The 17,560-nt window shown below is 43.7% G+C and overlaps 2 protein-coding genes across 9 annotated transcripts in view; one reads left to right on the forward strand and one right to left on the reverse strand.

Moving 5' to 3' along the window:
* LOC147109494 (ryanodine receptor 3-like) overlaps positions 1-12,055 on the forward strand; it is a 506,629-nt gene extending 494,574 nt beyond the window's left edge. For all 8 annotated transcript variants that reach the window (XM_086003490.1, XM_086003491.1, XM_086003492.1 and 5 more), the window contains 4 exons: positions 184-248; positions 680-780; positions 6,215-6,266; positions 11,266-12,055. In XM_086003490.1, coding sequence (XP_085859616.1) covers positions 184-248; positions 680-780; positions 6,215-6,266; positions 11,266-11,361 — 314 coding nt within the window. In that variant the 3' untranslated portion in view covers positions 11,362-12,055. The remainder of the gene's footprint in view (positions 1-183; positions 249-679; positions 781-6,214; positions 6,267-11,265) is intronic.
* Positions 12,054-17,560, reverse strand: part of aven (apoptosis, caspase activation inhibitor) — a 93,332-nt gene continuing 87,825 nt past the window's right edge. Inside the window, exons 4-6 of the mRNA XM_086003498.1 lie at positions 15,141-15,236; positions 12,784-13,138; positions 12,054-12,286 (exon numbers count right to left, since the gene is read on the reverse strand). Of these exons, the coding sequence (XP_085859624.1) occupies positions 12,174-12,286; positions 12,784-13,138; positions 15,141-15,236 (564 nt within the window). The 3' untranslated portion in view covers positions 12,054-12,173. The remainder of the gene's footprint in view (positions 12,287-12,783; positions 13,139-15,140; positions 15,237-17,560) is intronic.

Here is a 17,560-nt window from a genome sequence, read left to right on the forward strand (position 1 = left end):
TGAAAATTAATCCTAGGTTTTAAGCAAAAGTCTCTGTATAAGACTATGGGTATTAAGGTAAACAAAAACTTTTGTTTTATTTTGGCCATAAAATGTTGTCGTTGTATTAGTACACGAGTGAGACTTTAGTAGCAGGGTAATAGAAACTGTAAGCTGCTTACACTATCACTTTCTACTACTTAGGTTTGATTATTGATGCTTTTGGTGAGCTGAGAGACCAACAGGAGCAAGTACGAGAAGACATGGAGGTGTGTTTATTTTATAAATGATTTCTTACGTTTGTCAGGTCATACCCTTTTTTTTTTTAAATTGACATTAGCTCCCATTTCCTCCCCACTATTTCCAAGCTAAAGATCCCAATCTCAGCGTTACTAGGAGTAAAATTTTGCAAGCAGGACAGGTTTCTGTGCCCCTGCCCCCACCATTTTCTTATCCCTCCTATGCTGAAGGTAGCAGTTTCATGTGCACTGGTAGATTGGCTCACTAGTCTTCATGTATCATTACAGCACTAATGTGAGAACAAGAACTGGTATTCTAAACATGTGCTATATACCACCAAATAACTATAGTTGCCCCAGAAGCTGAAGAAATACTAGGCATTATTTATGTTGGAATGGGGATGAGACAATGATTCAAATAGTTGTTTCAATAAATGGATTGTTCTTTTTTTGAATCCCAGACCAAATGCTTTATTTGTGGAATTGGCAATGATTACTTCGACACTACACCACATGGTTTTGAGATACATACTTTACAAGAGCACAACCTTGCAAACTACCTGTGAGTATCAAATACTTTGTTCTGCATGTGTAAACTATGTGTCTTAAAGGGTGTGTGAATTTATATAAAGATCATGTAAGGTAAATTAAGGCAGTGAGGTTGGCTTTAGTCTTCCTTTCAGTGCTGGAAACATGTCTAAGGAATCAGATTATTTTAAAACATAGTTTTAAGCATTAATTATGTTAAGAAGCGAAGAACTAACTGCTTGAAAAAAAGACAAGTTTAGATAAACATTTATTTTGCTTAATGGTACACAGCAACACTGAGCATTTCGTTTAGAATACTAGTAGTTGTAATGGAAACTTTCAATCCACTTAAGTAGGTAAGGAGCTATGATTTAACAGAAATCAACATCCACCTCCCCACTCTTTTATCCGACACCCTGACCTAAGGTTGCCAACTCAGAGTTATACAGCACAGAAAGAGGCCCTTCGGCCCATCGTGAGAGTTATACAGCACAGAAAGAGGCCCATCGTGAGAGTTATACAGCACAGAAAGAGGCCCTTCGGCCCATCGTGAGAGTTATACAGCACAGAAAGAGGCCCATCGTGAGAGTTATACAGCACAGAAAGAGGCCCTTCGGCCCATCGTGTCTGTGCCGGCCATCAAGCCCCATCTATTCTAATCCCATTTTCCAACACTTGGTCCATAGCCTTGTATGCTATGGCATTTCAAATGCTCATCTAAATGCTTCTTGAATGTTGAGGGTTCCTGCCTCTACCACCCTTTCAGGCAGTGAGTTCCAGATTCCAACCACCCTCTGGGTGAAAAAGTTTTTCCTCAAATCCCCTCTAAACCTCCTGCCCCTTACCTTGAAACTATGATGCCCCCTGGTTATTGACCCCTCTACTAAGGGGAAAAGTTCCTTTCTATCTACCCTATCTACACCCCTCATAATTTTGTACACCTCAGTCAGGTCCCCCCTCAGCCTTCTCTGCTCTAAGGAAAACACACCCAGCCTGTCCAGTCCCTCTTCATAGCTGAAACACTCCAGCCCAGGTAACATCCTGGTGAATCTCCTCTGCACCCTCTCTAATGCAATCACATCCTTCTTATAGTGTGGCGACCAGAACTGCACACAGTATTCCAGCTGTGGCCTAACTAGTGTTTTGTACAGCTCCGTCATAACCTCCCTACTCTTATATTCTATGCCTCGGCTAATGAAGGCAAGTATCCCATATGCCTTTTTAACCACCTTATCTACCTGTCCTGCTGCCTTCAGGGATCTATGTACATGCACACCAAGATCCCTCTGATCCTCTGTCCTTTCTAGGGTCCTACCATTCATTGTGTATTCCCTTGCCTTGTTAGTCCTCCCAAAATGCATCACCTCACACTTTTCAGGGTTAAATTCCATTTGCCACTGTTCTGCTCATCTAACAACCCGTCTATCGTCCTGTAGCCTGAGGCTTCCCTCCTCGCTATTTACCACTCCACCAATTTTCGTGTCATCTGCAAACTTACTGATCATACCTCTTACATTCATATCTAAATCATTAATGTACACTACAAACAGCAAGGGACCCAGCACCGATCCCTGTGGTACACCACTAGACACAGGCTTCCAGTCATAAAAACAACCTTCGACCACTAAGCCAATTTTGGATCCAATGTGCCAAATTTCCCTGGATCTTATGGGCTCTTACCTTCTTGACCAGTCTCCTATGCGGGACTTTGTCAAAAGCCTTACTGAAGTCCATGTAGGCTACATCAACTGCACTACCCTCATCCACACACCTAGTCACCTCCTTGAAAAATTCAATCAAATTGGTTAGACATGATCTCCCCCTGACAAAGCTATGCTGACTATCCTTGCCTCTCCAAGTGGAGACTAATTCTGTCCCTCAGAATGTTTTCCAATAATTTCCCTACCACTGATGTTAGGCTCACTGGCCTGTAATTCCCTGGTTTATCCCTACTACCCTTCTTGAATAATGGTACTACGTTAGCTGTCCTCCAGTCCTCTGGCACCTCCCCTGTGGCCAGAGAGGTTCTGAAAATTTGTGTCAGAGCCCCTGCAATCTCCTCCCTTGCCTCACACAGTATCCTGGGATACATCTCATCTGGGCCTGGGGATTTACCCACTTTTAAGCCTGCTAAAACCGCTAGTACCTCCTCCCTCTCAATACTAATTTGTTCAAGTACATCACAATCCCCCCTGCCTGATTTCTATGCCTACATCGTCCTTCTCCATAGTGAACACAGATGCAAAATATTCATTTAAAACCTCACCTACATCTTCCGGCTCTTCACAGAGATTGCCACTTTGGTCCCTAATGGACCCTACTCTTTCCCTGGTTATCCTCTTGCCCTTAATATACTTATAAAACACCTTGGGATTTTCCTTTATTTTGCCCGCCAGTGTTTTTTCATGCCCCCTCTTCGCTCTCCTAATTTCTTTCTTTTTTTTTTTTTTTTTTTAAGTACCCCCCTGCATTTTCTATACTCCTCTAGGGCTTCCACTGTTTTTAGTCCTTTGTATCTGCCAAAAGCCTCCCTTTTTTTTCCTAATCCATTCTTGTATATCCCTTGACATCCAGGGTTCCCTGAACTTGTTGGTCCCACCCTTGACCTTTACAGGAACATGTTGGCGCTGTACTATCTCTATTTCCTTTCTCAATGACTCCCACTGCTCTGATGTGGATTTTCCTACAAGTAGCTGATCCCAGTCCACTTTGGCCAGATCCTGCCTCATCATACTAAAATCGGCCTTCCCCAATTTAGAACCTTTATTTCCGGTCCATCTTTGTCCTTTTCCATGACTACCTTAAATCTCTGGTTGGAAGCATTCCTGGAGTTTTGATCACGTGACGGCTGCAAATTTTGCTGCATTTTTTTCATTCTCAGGAGGTGGTCGTCGCTGGCAAGGTCAGTAATTATTGCCCATCCACAGCTGCCTTTAAGGTGGTGGTGGGTCGCCTTCTTGAACTGCTATAGTCTGTGTGGCGAAGGTGTCTCATAATGCTGTTAAGATAGGGAATTCCAGGATTTTGACCCAGTGACAATAAAAGAACGGTGATATATGTCCAAGTCAGGATGGTGTGCGACTTGGAGATGATGGTGTTCCTATACAACTGCTTCTTGTCCTCAGTAGAGGAGGACATGTGTTTGGGAGGTGCTGTTGGATCCCCTTTAGTTGATTATCTTTGGTCGTTGTTTGGCATCAGCAGCTGTTGTGCGAGAAGGTCCAAGGACCAGGAGGCCACCTGTGAGCAGGTGAAGAAGGGAAACTGAGGACGGGGATGAGGGGAAACCAGAGGTTGGGGGGGGGGGGGTGGGGGGGGACACGACTTTGATTCCACCTGTAATTAATAGTAACTTGCTGAAATTGCACCAATAACTAATAGTAATACCAGTAACTTCCCCTTATAACCAACAGTAATATAACTCACTGATAGTCTATTTATAATTGGTAGTAATAGGTGTAACGCCCCAGTAACCAAGCTGTAACTACTAGCAATTCTATCAGCTGCTGATATTCACCCTGAAACTAAAGCCAGAATTCCCTGCACTGCTTAAGGTGTGGTCAGGTTCCACGCTCAATACCACTTGGACCAGGTCCCATCGCTCTTCCTATCTCATTGGATTCAGGTTTGAACTCAGTTTCTGAACAAAGGTGACAATTGGAAGCCTCGGTCAGAGCCAATCTGTATTTGGACTTCACGCGTTAAAACTGGCCGGCAAAGGCCAACCTGAGCCAAACCGAGATCTCGGTATTTGGGGTACTTTTCACAGGACACATTGTCCTAAACTCAGCTCAGCATAAACATTTCTAAACTATTCTCTCATTAAAGGAGAGTTTCATAGAATGATAGAAATTACAGAACAGGAGAAGGCCATTCAGCCTCTTGTGCCTGTGCCAATGCTGGCACTCTCTCCTGTAAACCCTATTTTGTTCAGATCTTTTTATATTTCTCCTTTTCAAATATTTATCCCATTCCCTTTTTAAATGATGTTCTAGACTCTGCCTCAATAGCCACTTGTGGTGAAGTGTCCCACAGCCTAATGATCCTCAGTTCGAGCCTTGGTTCTTCCAGTGAGAATCCTCGGTCTCCATCCCCTTGTTCCCCATTCGCCCACCAATGGAAACAATCTTTCATTTTACCCCCAGTAAAGTCCCCAGGTTTCACTTACCCTTTTACTGGCTGCTCCCACTCACTATGTTGCTGCTGCTCCCAGTTCTGTAGAAAATGCTGGGCCCCATGCCCACACCATTCCTCAGTCTGTGCGAAGTTCCAAGAACCAGGAAGCTCTTTCCTCCATTCAAGCCCGCACCCCTCCCTCACAATTCCCTAGTCTCTCTCGCTTTTCCCCCATCACTATCCACCAACTCAACCTCAGTATATGAGTTTTAGCTTCTAAGAGTTAGAGTAGAGATGTGATAAGCTGCTATATAAATACAAGTTATTACAGTCTTTGTAAATACACTGGCCCCAAAAACTTGTCCTGCTCTTCTGTCATAACAGCCTGTCCACTATCGCCGCTGACTCCATCCAAGTTCCCAAAGTCGGGACCATTACCATAAAGTGGGTAGGTGGCGGTACAGCTGGAGTACCTGCTCCTAAGAATAATGGGTGCAGAGATATTTACTCTGACATCAAATTCAATGTCACAGCTTTCAGCCTCTATATAGGTTTGACCTGATAACTTCTGAGAGTGATGCTATACATGGGTTGTTAAAGCAATTTAGGACATTTCACATTTGTGGATCTTTGAATAGCATTAACATTCAACCGATAACTACGTTTGGCAGGCTTTCCAAGTAGAAATTGAAAATGTTTAAACATGGGAGGAAATTGGGGAAGGATTTGCCAAGGCACTAGGGAGGAGAGCTGCTTGGTTTGGCTAAAGAGGCAATTTGTTTTTAAAATCAGGTCCTTTTCAAAAAAGGCTGATAGCAGCCAGTAGCTGCTATAAGGAAAGCAGACTTTTGGCATGCAGCAGACCTCACTATATCCCTGCTTCATGCAGACGTGGAGTATACTGGTGACAACAGAGATGGAACTGGGGGGGAATTTGGTCAGATGAGGTCACCCTGACAGTCCCCCCGCCCCCACAACATTGCCAGCAAAGGGGTGGGATGTAAACAGCGCTTGCTCCCAGTCCTTGAGAAAACCCTGGAGCAGCCCAAACAGGGTAGAGACGCAATATAACTGGGTGCCATCCAATAAACTGCCACTGCCTGCCCTGATAACACGCTGCATCTGCATAAAGGATGATGGATTTTCATGACCATAGTGTCTACAAAATATTAAAGTACTAAATACACAGTGATATTTATACATTGAGATTCTAGTCCTGGGTTCTCCGATACTAAACCCACGACACAAAAGATTTCTTTATCAGTATTGAATAATTATGCCTTCCAAAGATAATGGGGAGAGAAAGTAGACGCTAATTTAACTGGAGTTAACAAGTGTTTTCTGGTTTTCAGGTTCTTCATGATGTACCTCATAAATAAAGATGAAACTGAACACACTGGTCAGGTAAGTAGCAATATGTTGAATTTGAATAAAAACTCTAATTAATTTTTGTGTTGTGCTCAATCAAGCAGAGCGATGTTAGTTTTGAGTGTTGGAATGCTTTCCCATGTCTGTGTTCAATGCTTGCAGTTAAGGTACAGGAAGTAAAACTAGAATCTATACTCACCCAAAACTTTTATTTCCCATGTGAGTGAGTTACATTACATAGTGCCTTCCCTGAAAGGTTCTCCATCATTCTTTGGCCATCCTTCACATAGGAACTTGGCTAACTTCGGTTGGTTCTAGGGAAATCATGTGCTAAAAAATGCCCTTAAGAACTTTATGTTGACACATTAATACATTTCCTGATTAATACCGGTTAATTTTTAACTGAGAAGTAATCTCGATTGAGTACCAAAACAAAGTAAACAGAGCTTGAGTGAATGAATGGTTATGAGGGTTGATGCTGTGTGAAAGATGTTTTTCATTTGCAAAATGAAGATGGCCCTAGTTCTTTCTTCATTCATACATCATAGCAGCCATACCAAAGTAGTGTTAATGTAGGTGGAGGAAGGCCCTAGCTATGAAGCTCCAACCCCTCTATCCTGCCCCCACCACCACCCCCACCCCATAGCCAACAACTGTATTCTGAATTAGCTAAAATTTTGTGAGGCACAGCTGATAGAAACCTGACTAAATGATGCCCAAGAACAAATGAAATGGTGTTTAATTTCTCATCCCCCTCACCCACCCAACTTCTCCAGAACCGTGATGGCATATTTATCAATGGCTAACTGGAGTGATTAGAAGGTCATAGGCCTAGAAATTCAGTTGGTTGCGCCACCCGTTAGCGCCTTAAGAGGGCGCTAAGTGGGTCGCAAGCCAACTGGCGCCCGGGCGCGGCACTGCCCACGCCTCCCGCTAAATTCCGCGGGACGTTAGTGGTGGCGTTAACTGTTAGAGCTGCACCGCTGCCGATGATGTCATCGGTGTGCGCAGCGCCCCGCTGACGCCCCGGCCGCGCCCCGATTTACCGCCGGACGCTACGTCCGACGGGATCAGGGGGGCCTACCTGCGGCCAGGGAGGCGCAAATTAAAGGTGAGGTGGAGGGCGGCCATTTTTGTTGTTGGCCGCCTGCCAGCACCTGCCACGCTCCACGAACCCGACACTTCTCTTCGGTGCCGGGCTCTCTTGCCTGCACTCCCGATCCTCGGGGGCCCAGCTGGGCCCCCGATCGCGCTGCACAAGGCCCCTCCAAGAAGGGGAGGAAGGCCTGCAATACTGCAGCGCGACGTGCCGCAGCGTGTGGTGCTGCATGTTGCGCCATGATATTCACTCGCAGCGCCCCAAGAGGGATGCGGGGTGCCTCCAGTAACGCCACGCTTCCCTTTGGGGTGCAACCACTCAATTTCTGGTGCGGGGGCGTGAATGTTTCCGGGGCGCTACTTTTAGCGCCCTGGCGCCCCAAACGGGGCTATACTCAATTTCTCCCCCATAGTCATAACGGCACAGAAGGAGGCCATTCGGCCCATCGAGTCTGTGCCAGCTCACTGCAGAACAATCCAGTAAGTCCCATTCCCCCGCTCTATCCCCGTAGCCCTGCAAGTTTATTGCCCTCAAGTGCCTATCCAGTCTCCCCTTGAAAACATTGAGTGTCTCCGCTACCACCACTTCCGTCTGCAGCGAATTCCAAGTCATCACCACTCGCTGCGTAAAAAAGTTTTTCCTCACATCCCTTGCCCAAAACCTTAAATCTGTGTCCTAGTCCTTGTACCATTTAACTAGTGGGAACAGCCTTTCTCTGTCTAGCCTATCCAAACCAGTCATAATCTTGTACACCTCTATCAAATCACCCCTCAACCTCATTTGCTCTAATGAAAACAAATCCAGCTTCTCCAACATGCCCTGGTAAATCTCCTCTGCACCCCCTCAAGGGCTTTCACATCCTTCCTAAAGTGTGGTGACTAGAACTGGACATAATACTCCAGTTGTGGCCTAACCAGCGCTTTATAAAGGGTCAGTATAACTTCTCTGCTTTTGTACTCAATACCTCTATTTATGAAGCCCAAGATCCCATATGCTTTGCTAACCACTCTCTCAATATGTCCTGCCACCTTCAAGGACCTTTGCACATTAACTCCTAGGTCCCTCTGTCCCTGCACACTCTTAATGGCACAGTTCTAAAGTGTATATTACCTCTCTCTGTTCCTTCTGCCAAAATGCATCACCTCACACTTCTCCGTATTAAATTCCATCTGCCTATTCCGCTAGCCTATCTATGTCCTGTTGCAGTCGATTGGTATCATCAGTTTGCCATACCCCCAAGTTTGGCGTCATCGGCAAATTTAGAAATTCTACTCTGTATTCCAATATCCAAGTCATTTATATCAAAAAAGCAGTGGCCCCAGCACTGACCCTTGGGGAACACCACTGTCTACCATCCTCCAGTCTGAAAAACAGCCATTTACCACAAATCGCTGTTTTCTGTCCTTAAGCCAAAACCTTTTTCAAGCTGCCACTGACCCACCTATTCCATGAGCCTCAATTTTGTTAACCTGTCTTCTCTGTGGTACTTTGTCAAACGCCTTCCTAAAATCCATGTAGACAACATCCATTGCATTCCCTTCATCAATCCTCCATTACTTCATCGAAAAATTCAATTAGATTAGTCAAACACGATCTGCCTTTTACAAGTCCATATTGGCGCTCCTTAATTAGCTTAAACCTCTCCAAGTGCCCGTTAATTTTTTCCTTGATTATTGTTTCTAAAACTTTACCCACCACTGATGTTAAACTAACCGGCCTGTAGTTACTGGGATTGTCCTTACAACCTTTCTTGAACGGGGTCATATTTGCCACTTTCCAATCCTCAGGCACCTCCCCCGCATCTAGGGAAGATTGGAAAATTATGGCAAGCCCTTCCGCTATCTCCTCCCCCACTGCCCTTAGCAACCTGGGATGCAAGCCATCTGGACCAGGTGACTTATCCACTCCAAGCATACCTAGCCTTTCTAATATATCCCGTCTATCAATTTTCACCCCTTCCATTGCTTCTACCTTTTCCACTGCTACCGATATTTTGTCAGCATCCACCTCCTTAGTAAATACAAAGTACTCATTGAGTAGCCTTGCCCTGTGCCTCTAAGCATATATCACCTTCTTTGTCCCGAATAGGCCCCACCCCGCCTACTACTACCCATTTACTGTTTACATGCCAGATGATGATTTTTGGTTACTGTATTTGGTCTGGTTCTCACTTGAAGAATTTACCCGACATGCATCATACACCCTCTTTTTTTGTTTCATCATCTTCTCTATCTCCCTCGTCATCCAAGGAGCCCTTGCTTTGGTTCCCTTACCCTTCCCTCTTGTTGGAATGTACCTAGCCTGTACTTGGAACATCTCCTCCTTAAAGATCACCCATTGCTCCATTACAGTTTTTCCCATCAGTCTTTGGTTCCATTTTACCCTGGCTAGATCCTTTTGCATCCTATTGAAGTTAGCCCTATTCCAGTTTAGAAGTTCCACTCTAGATTGTTCCTTGCTCCTCTCCATTGCTAATCTAAATCTTATGATACGATGATCACTCATACCCAAGTGTTCTCCCCCAGACACTTGGTCGACCTGGCCCACCTCATGCCCCAGCAATGCCTCTTTCCTAGTTGGGCCAAGAACATACTGGTCAAGGAAATTCTTCTGAACGCATTTCAGAAATTCCTCCCCCCTCCTTTCCCTTTACCCTAGCATTATCCCAATCGATATTTGGGTAATCAAAGTTCCCCAATATCACCACTCTATAGCTCTTGCATATCTGTGATTTCCCTGCAGATTTGCTCCTCTACCTCCCTCTCACTATTTGGAGGCCTATAGAATACCCCCAATAGCGTGATTATACCCTTTTTGCTCCTCAACTCTAACCAAATAGATTCTGTCCTTGCCCCCTCAAGAACATCCTCTTTCCAACACTACAATGTCTTCCTTAATCCGAACTGCCACCGCACATCCCTTTTTACCTTCCCTATCCTTTCTGAACACCTTGTACCCTTGAATATTAAGTGCCCAGTCTTCACCGTTTTTAAGCCACGTTTCCGTTATTGCCACAACATCATATTGCACATGGCTAATTGTGCTTGTAGCTCACCTGGTTTAGTTTACAGCTTCATCAATTCTGTCCTGAGTTAGCTGATCTTAGCTAGGGGAATTGGTCAGAGTTTCTGCTGGAAAGTATCAATAAATAGCTGTCAAATGAAGACCAACTATAATAGCCCCATAGTTGAACAGCATAACGCTGTCTCGGCTCACACACAAATAGCTACTTTTCTAATCAATATTACTAATGTTCATACACTAGAGGGTGCTTCTTTTCGTAGCTATAGCCTACATTGGACGGGGTGCAGGAATCATGGGCATATTATTTAGGAAATCCCCATATGAGACAATGTATAAATGCAGGGTAAGTAGTAGTGCTGGAAAGTAGCCCAAGAGCAGGACTTACTCAGTACCCTAATTTTATTTTTATTTTTTAAAATAACTTACATTTATTTGTGCCCTTCATTTCCTCAGGATGGCCCAAAGCATTTCAAATTACCCATTTTGAAGTGTAGGCAAATATGGTAGCCATTTTGCACACAGCAAGGTCCCACAAACAGCAATGGGATAAATGACCAATTATCTGTTTTGCTGGTGTTTGTTAAGGGATAAATGTTGGCAAGGACAGAAGGTGAACGCTCCTGCTCTTCAAGTAGTGCCATGGGATCGCTTGTAGCCACCTGAACAGAAAGTTTCATGTCTCAGCCACAGTACTCCCTCAGTACTTCACTGAACTGAACGACCAGTCTAGATTGTGTGCTCAAGTTCTGGAGTGGGACGACCCTTCTGACTCAGTGGTGAGATTGCTACCACTGAGCCAAGCTGACACTAAACGGAGAATGAATGGGCAAAGTAAAACAGTACAAAACTGTCTATCTATGTTGGTATGCAGTAAAAATAATTTGATCATAACTTTCCATCCATCGATTTAAGGAGTCTTTTGTATGGAAGATGTACCAAGAGCGCTGTTGGGATTTTTTCCCTGCTGGAGACTGTTTCCGCAAACAGTATGAGGATCAGCTTGGATAAAGGAAAATACTTCTTGAACTTACCTACTGACTGAACACATGGAGCTTGGCATGAGTATATAATGGAAAATAAAGCGAGCAGATATTTACTATTCCGAGACAAAATAAAATGTGAAAGGTGTTGAAAATACAACTGTCTTAAACACAGTGACATTCAGCTTTCAGTATCAAAACTGTAATACTTATCAGAATTGAAAGTGTTATGAAGATATTTTAAGTTAACCTTTTCTGTGGCTCTTGGTTAACTGATTAAACAAATCCACAACAAAACAAGGGTTACAAACTGCAAGAAAGCATTGAAAAAAAATTGTGCCTTACCTGTAGCCAAAGCTATGCAACAATACATGTTTTCTAGTTTATGCTTTTCAAAAAGCTACGTTAGAATTCGTTCTGTTTGTTCACAATGTTGAATCTTATTGTATGCTGTATGACCTTAAGCTTGATCCCATTGTGCTTGCCACAGCAGCAGCTGAAAGTTGTTACTGGATATGACATTAAATTTTGTGAAATTCTGTAACACTTAAAATCTTACTTGTGCATTGGCTGTGTGCTTCCTTGTACACCTTTTCTTCAAATTAAAAGTAATCACAACCTAAAAGTTTCAATTTCAAATAATTCAACATTAAGAAAAATGAATTTGTGTTTGCGATGTGATGCACAGTTTTGAAATAAAGCAAGTGAAATTCAATAATGTATCTTTTTTACAAGATTGTCTGTTTATTCTGAAAATGATTAATGACAGCACATTTATTCTACAATGCCAATGTTGTATTTACAGTCAATATATTTTTGGTCTTCAGTCATATACTTGCATTATGAGATCATGCTATCTAACCAATCTTCCAGTTCCTCCTCGGGGTCAAGCTTCTTAGCTGTTTCTGCTGGTTGTGAATTTGTATTGTCCATCACTTCTGCACCAGAAGAGTCTGTTTAACAGCAAAGAAATAATAATGTCACTGCAACAATAGGAGTATATGTAAAATACAAACTAGCTTCAGTGCTTACAAGTTGAGACTAATATCCACCTTAAAATACCATGTAACATACAATTTATATGCCACGGGTAACTACTCACTTGTAGAGGAGAACAGTTGTGATTGAAAAAAAAATTGGAGAAAATGTACAATTTTATCATTTTACAAATACTGTATTAAATGTCAGGGGGAAGCAACTCTTAACTTCATAGATGCAGATAAAGTTATTCTTGCTCTTTATGATATATTTATCATCTGTTACATTAAATTAGTTAATCCATATTAGCAAGTGCTGTGGAAAACATACTAAATTGGATCAAATATCATTACCATTTATGTATATTCAAACAGAAGAAATTGGTATTTTACTAAAAGGCCAACATCAATTATTCCCAGCACTTTAAAAAAAAAAAAAAAAAAATTAGCTTCAAAAGAATGATTCTTCTCACCAGTTGAAGTATTAACTGTTACAGGATCACAGAGAACTTCTACATCCTGAGTTCCCTTTAAGAAAATATTACTTTTGCTGATGGGTTTTTCTAATTGAAGTAAAAAATCCAGCTCCTTATCTAGCTTGTCTGGTGGTTGCCGAGATATGGGAGGTGCACTCTCGGGTGCTTGTGGAACAGTGTTGAGCATGAGGTTGAAGGTATCTTTGACTGGATCCTCAGGCACAGGGTTGACTGGGATGGTGCCCACAGCTGTTGAGGGAGCTGTTGCTTGTGCTCTAAATTGACTAAATTTGCTTAGGCCATCATGCATACTCTTCAGTCTCATCTGTGGTAGTTCTGCAGGAGGAGATATCTAAATTTGATGGATACAAAAAAAGGAAAGTTGATTGTCAAGTTGACAAATTCAATCTCTTCAAAGTAATTCATTGTTTGTGAAGAACTTTGAAAAGTGTCTGAGACATGTGAAAGTGTACTATATAAATTAAAGTCTTTGATGACTGCAATTTCTCAAACTTTTAGTCCGAGTTTCAAATATTTCCCATTTATTTATTCCTGTCTCCTCACAGTAAAGGAGGTTGTAGAGAAATAGGATAAAAATAGAAAAAGGAGGTATTAAAATGTTAGCAGTGCTCAAAGTAGTAGTGTTACCCGGACCCCATGGGAGATATCCTAGGTTGTTGAGGGAAGTAAGGGTGGACATTGCGGAGGCTCTGGCCACAATCTTCCAAACCTCCTTAGATATGTGCTGGTGCTGGAGGACTAGAGGACTGCAAATGGTACACCCCTGTTCAATAAAGGGGAGAGGGATAAACCCAGCAACTACAGGCCAATCAGCCTAACGGTGGTGGTGGGAAGACTTTGAGACAATAATCTGGGACAAAATTAATTGGCACTTGAAAAAATATGGGTTAATAAATGAAAACTAGCACGGATTTGTTAAGGTAAATCATGTTTGATTAACTTAATTGAGTTCTTTGATAAAGTAACAGAGAGGGTTAATGAGGGTAGTGCAGCAGGAACAGAGAGCTGGATGTGTACATACACAAATCTTTGAAGGCGGCAGGACAAGTTGAGGAGGCTGTTAAAAAGGCATACGGGATCCTTGGCTTTATAAATAAAGACATAGAATACAAAAGCAAGTAGTTATGCTAAATCTTTATAAAACACTGGCTAGTATTGTGGCCAATTCTGTGCACCACACTTAGGAAGAATGTCAAGGCTGTGGAAAGGGTGCAGAGGAGATTTACTAGAATGGTACCAGTGAAGAGGGACTTCAGTTATGTGGAAAGACTAGAGAAGATGGGATTGTTCTCCTTAGAGCAGAGAAGTTTAAGGGGGATTGAGGTGTTCAAAATCATGAAGTGTTTTGATAGAGTAAATTGGAGAAACTGTTTCCAGTAGCAGAAGGGTCAGTAAACAGAGAACACAGATTTAAGGTAATTGACAAAAGGACCAGAGGTGCCATGAGGAAAACAGATTTACACGAGTTATGACGATCTGGAATACACTGCCTGAAAGGGTGGGTGAAGCAGAATCAATAGTAAGTTTCTATAAGGGAATTGGATAAATACTTGCAGAATGAAAATTTACAAGGCTATGGAGAAAGAGCAGGGGTGGGGAATTAATTGGGTAGCTCCTTCTGTGCTGTATCATTCTATGATTCTCCTTCAATTACCTAATTACAGGTCATTTCTTCTCTAACCACAAAATCAGAAATAAACTGAAAAGGTACAAACTATTCAGCTTCACACCACCTGCTACACAAAAACTGAGGCAATGATCTTCCCAAGCCATTTGGATTTTCACAGTAATGATCCAATTCAGCAGCATTTTGTAAAGCTCCATATAGCAATAAAATAAAGCATCATAAAACTAACCAACCATTCAGCTAAATACAAAATCCTACTCCCGTACCATTTGAACACATACCCCCACAGAGCAGTGGAATGCAAGTTCAATCTATCACAGGGCTGAGTTGCTGATCTCAGCTTCATTGCTTGTGGGGGGATTGGCTAGGAGGACACTTATCACTGCTCTTAAGCATCTCCTAGCAACTGACTTAAATGTGACACTGGCAAAGAACTAAAAGTAGGTCGTATAACTGCCCACCCTGCTTCTGCAGGCACATGCTCTAGAAAGGAGAGAAAAATAGGTGCTGGTGGAGGGAACCGAGAGCATAATGTACTCTCAGAAATCAAATAAAAGTATAGGTACAAACAATGCAGTTCTTTATTTTCAATAAATACACCCACCCGGTCAGTCTGAAAGATAAACTAATGATAGAAATCTGCCTACAAGCACAATGCTCAGTAAACCTTTCTGTGTTGTGGATAGGTTTAATAAAGGAATCCTACCTGTACCAACTCAGCTTCCACATTCAGTCTAAGGTAGAGGGGGAGTTCCTGAAGGGATTGAGCCAGGAACTGACAGTCTTCAAACAAAGGTGATATCTGAAATGCACAACAGCACATTGGTGCATAATTAACCAAGCAGGTAGTAAATAGGCATTACAATATTTCCAAGGCATTATTTGAATAGAAATTAAATTCAGCACTATGAAAGAAACAGTACAATATTATTTTCCAGTTGAGACCATTTAACTCTCAAGGATCCTTTAATTTTAAACATACTAAGACATAATTGAAAGACCATGAAAAATGACTCCAAAATAAGCAAGATAGGTTGACATTTACAATCAACTTAAATACCAGAATTTAAAATACTACTACAGGAAACTTCGCGATATCCGGCACCGACAGGACCGGCGTGATGCCGATCTATGAAAACTTCCGGACAGACCAGCGCTAATGTTGAAGGATTTCATCTCCGTATCTGACAACAAACACTGTTGCTTAGCAACAGCTTGTAAACAGTCGGCCCGTACCTTGGAAGCGTCTCTGTAGCTTAGCAACAGCTTCAGAGAGGCTTTCCAGAGACTGACTTTTTTTCTTCTCCTAGGTTTTTTTTCTTTGTTTAAAAAAATGCTAACAAAACGGCTGCTGATTTCTGCCGTTAGATCGAGGTTTCCGGACATACAACCTCCGGATAAACCAAAGTTTCCTGTATGTGCCCCAAATGAACTCAGTGGGTAGATACAGCATGTAGTGCAGCACTAAGTTCCCCAGCCCAATGATGCGCTATCGATTCTAATAAAAGGCCGAGTAGAGTTCAGAACAACAGGCTTTTATTAACTACTGAATGCAACTACAAACAGATCAGGACTATGCCTCTAGTGGACGACCGAATGGCAGAGAGCTGCCGTGCAGCCGTCCTTATACCAAGTAGCCAAGGGCGGAGTCAGCTGAGGCATAGTCAGGTATAACAATGAAACAAGAGTGAACGACAACAACAACAACAGTGAACGACAGTGGTTTACCACATTCACCCCTCGTTTAAAATTAAGTCCGGCGGGGTGAAGTGTATCAAAAGTTCGAGTAGGTGAGTCTGTCGGGCGGCCTCGTTTGCCGTCGAGATCTTCGTGGCGACGGTTGAGATGGTACAGCTTCCAACGACGCGTCTTGAACGGGATCAAGCACCAGCGTATCGTCCCCTTTGGTGTTGGGTGGGCGAGTGGACTCCGGCGGGTCCTGGGGTCGCGGCATGCCGTCTACTGGGGTGGAATGGACAGGGGTGAGAATTGGGTCTACTGAATTTTGGGCCGTGTCGAAGGGGGTCGTGGTGGAGGGCAGTGGTGACGGGTCAGTGGACCCCGAGGGTGCCAGATCTCTAATGGAGACTGTATCCTCCCGCCCGTCCGAGTATGCCACGTAGGCGTACTGGGGGTTGGCATGGAGGAGGTGAACCTTCTCTACCAGGGGAGCCGTTTTGTGGGACCTTACATGCTTCCTCAGCAGGACGGGCCCTGGGGACGTCAGCCAGTGTGGTAGAGAGGTACCGGATGTGGACCTCCGGGGAAAAACGAACATTCGCTCATGGGGGGTGGCGTTGGTGGCAGTACACAGCAGTGACCGGACAGAGTGGAGCGCATCAGGTAGGACATCCTGCCAACGGGAGGTTGGAAGGCCCCTAGATTTTAAGGCTAGGAGGGCCGCCTTCCAGACCGTCGCGTTCTCTCTTTCAACCTGTCCGTTCCCCCGGGGGTTGTAGCTGGTGGTCCGGCTTGAGGCAATACCGCTCATGGAGCAGGTACTGACGGAGTTCGTCGCTCATGAAGGACGAGCCCCGGTCGCTATGAATATAGCTGGGAAAACCGAACAAAGCAAAGAGGTTGTGCAGGCATTTAATGACCGTAGCGGTGGTCATGTCCGGGCAAGGGATGGCGAAAGGGAAACGGGAGTACTCATCAACTATGTTGAGGAAGTACACATTACGGTCAGAGGAGGGGAGGGGCCCTTTAAAGTCGACACTCAGGCGCTCAAAGGGGCGGGTGGCCTTGATCAGGTTTGCTCTGTCAGGCATATAGAAGCGCGGCTTGCACGCTGCACAGACTGGGCAGCTCCTGGTCATGGTCCTGACCTCCTCGATGGAGTAAGGCAGGTTGCGGGCCTTGATGAAGTGGAAGAACCTGGTGACCCCCGGGTGGCAGAGGTCGTTGTGGAGGCCCCGTAGTCTATCGATCTGCGCATTGGCGCATGTGCCTCGCGATAGAGCATCTGAGGGTTCGTTGAGTTTCCCGGGCCGGTACAAGATGTCGTAATTGTAGGTGGAAAGTTCAATTCTCCACCTCAAAATCTTGTCATTTTTGATTTTGCCCCTCTGCTTATTATTGAACATAAAAGCAACTGAACGCTGGTCAGTAAGCAGGGTAAATCGT

This window comes from Somniosus microcephalus, chromosome 12, assembly GCF_052327205.1.
Source record: "Somniosus microcephalus isolate GS21.2 chromosome 12, FLI_Smic_1.0, whole genome shotgun sequence".
In the NCBI taxonomy this organism is placed as follows: domain Eukaryota; kingdom Metazoa; phylum Chordata; class Chondrichthyes; order Squaliformes; family Somniosidae; genus Somniosus; species Somniosus microcephalus.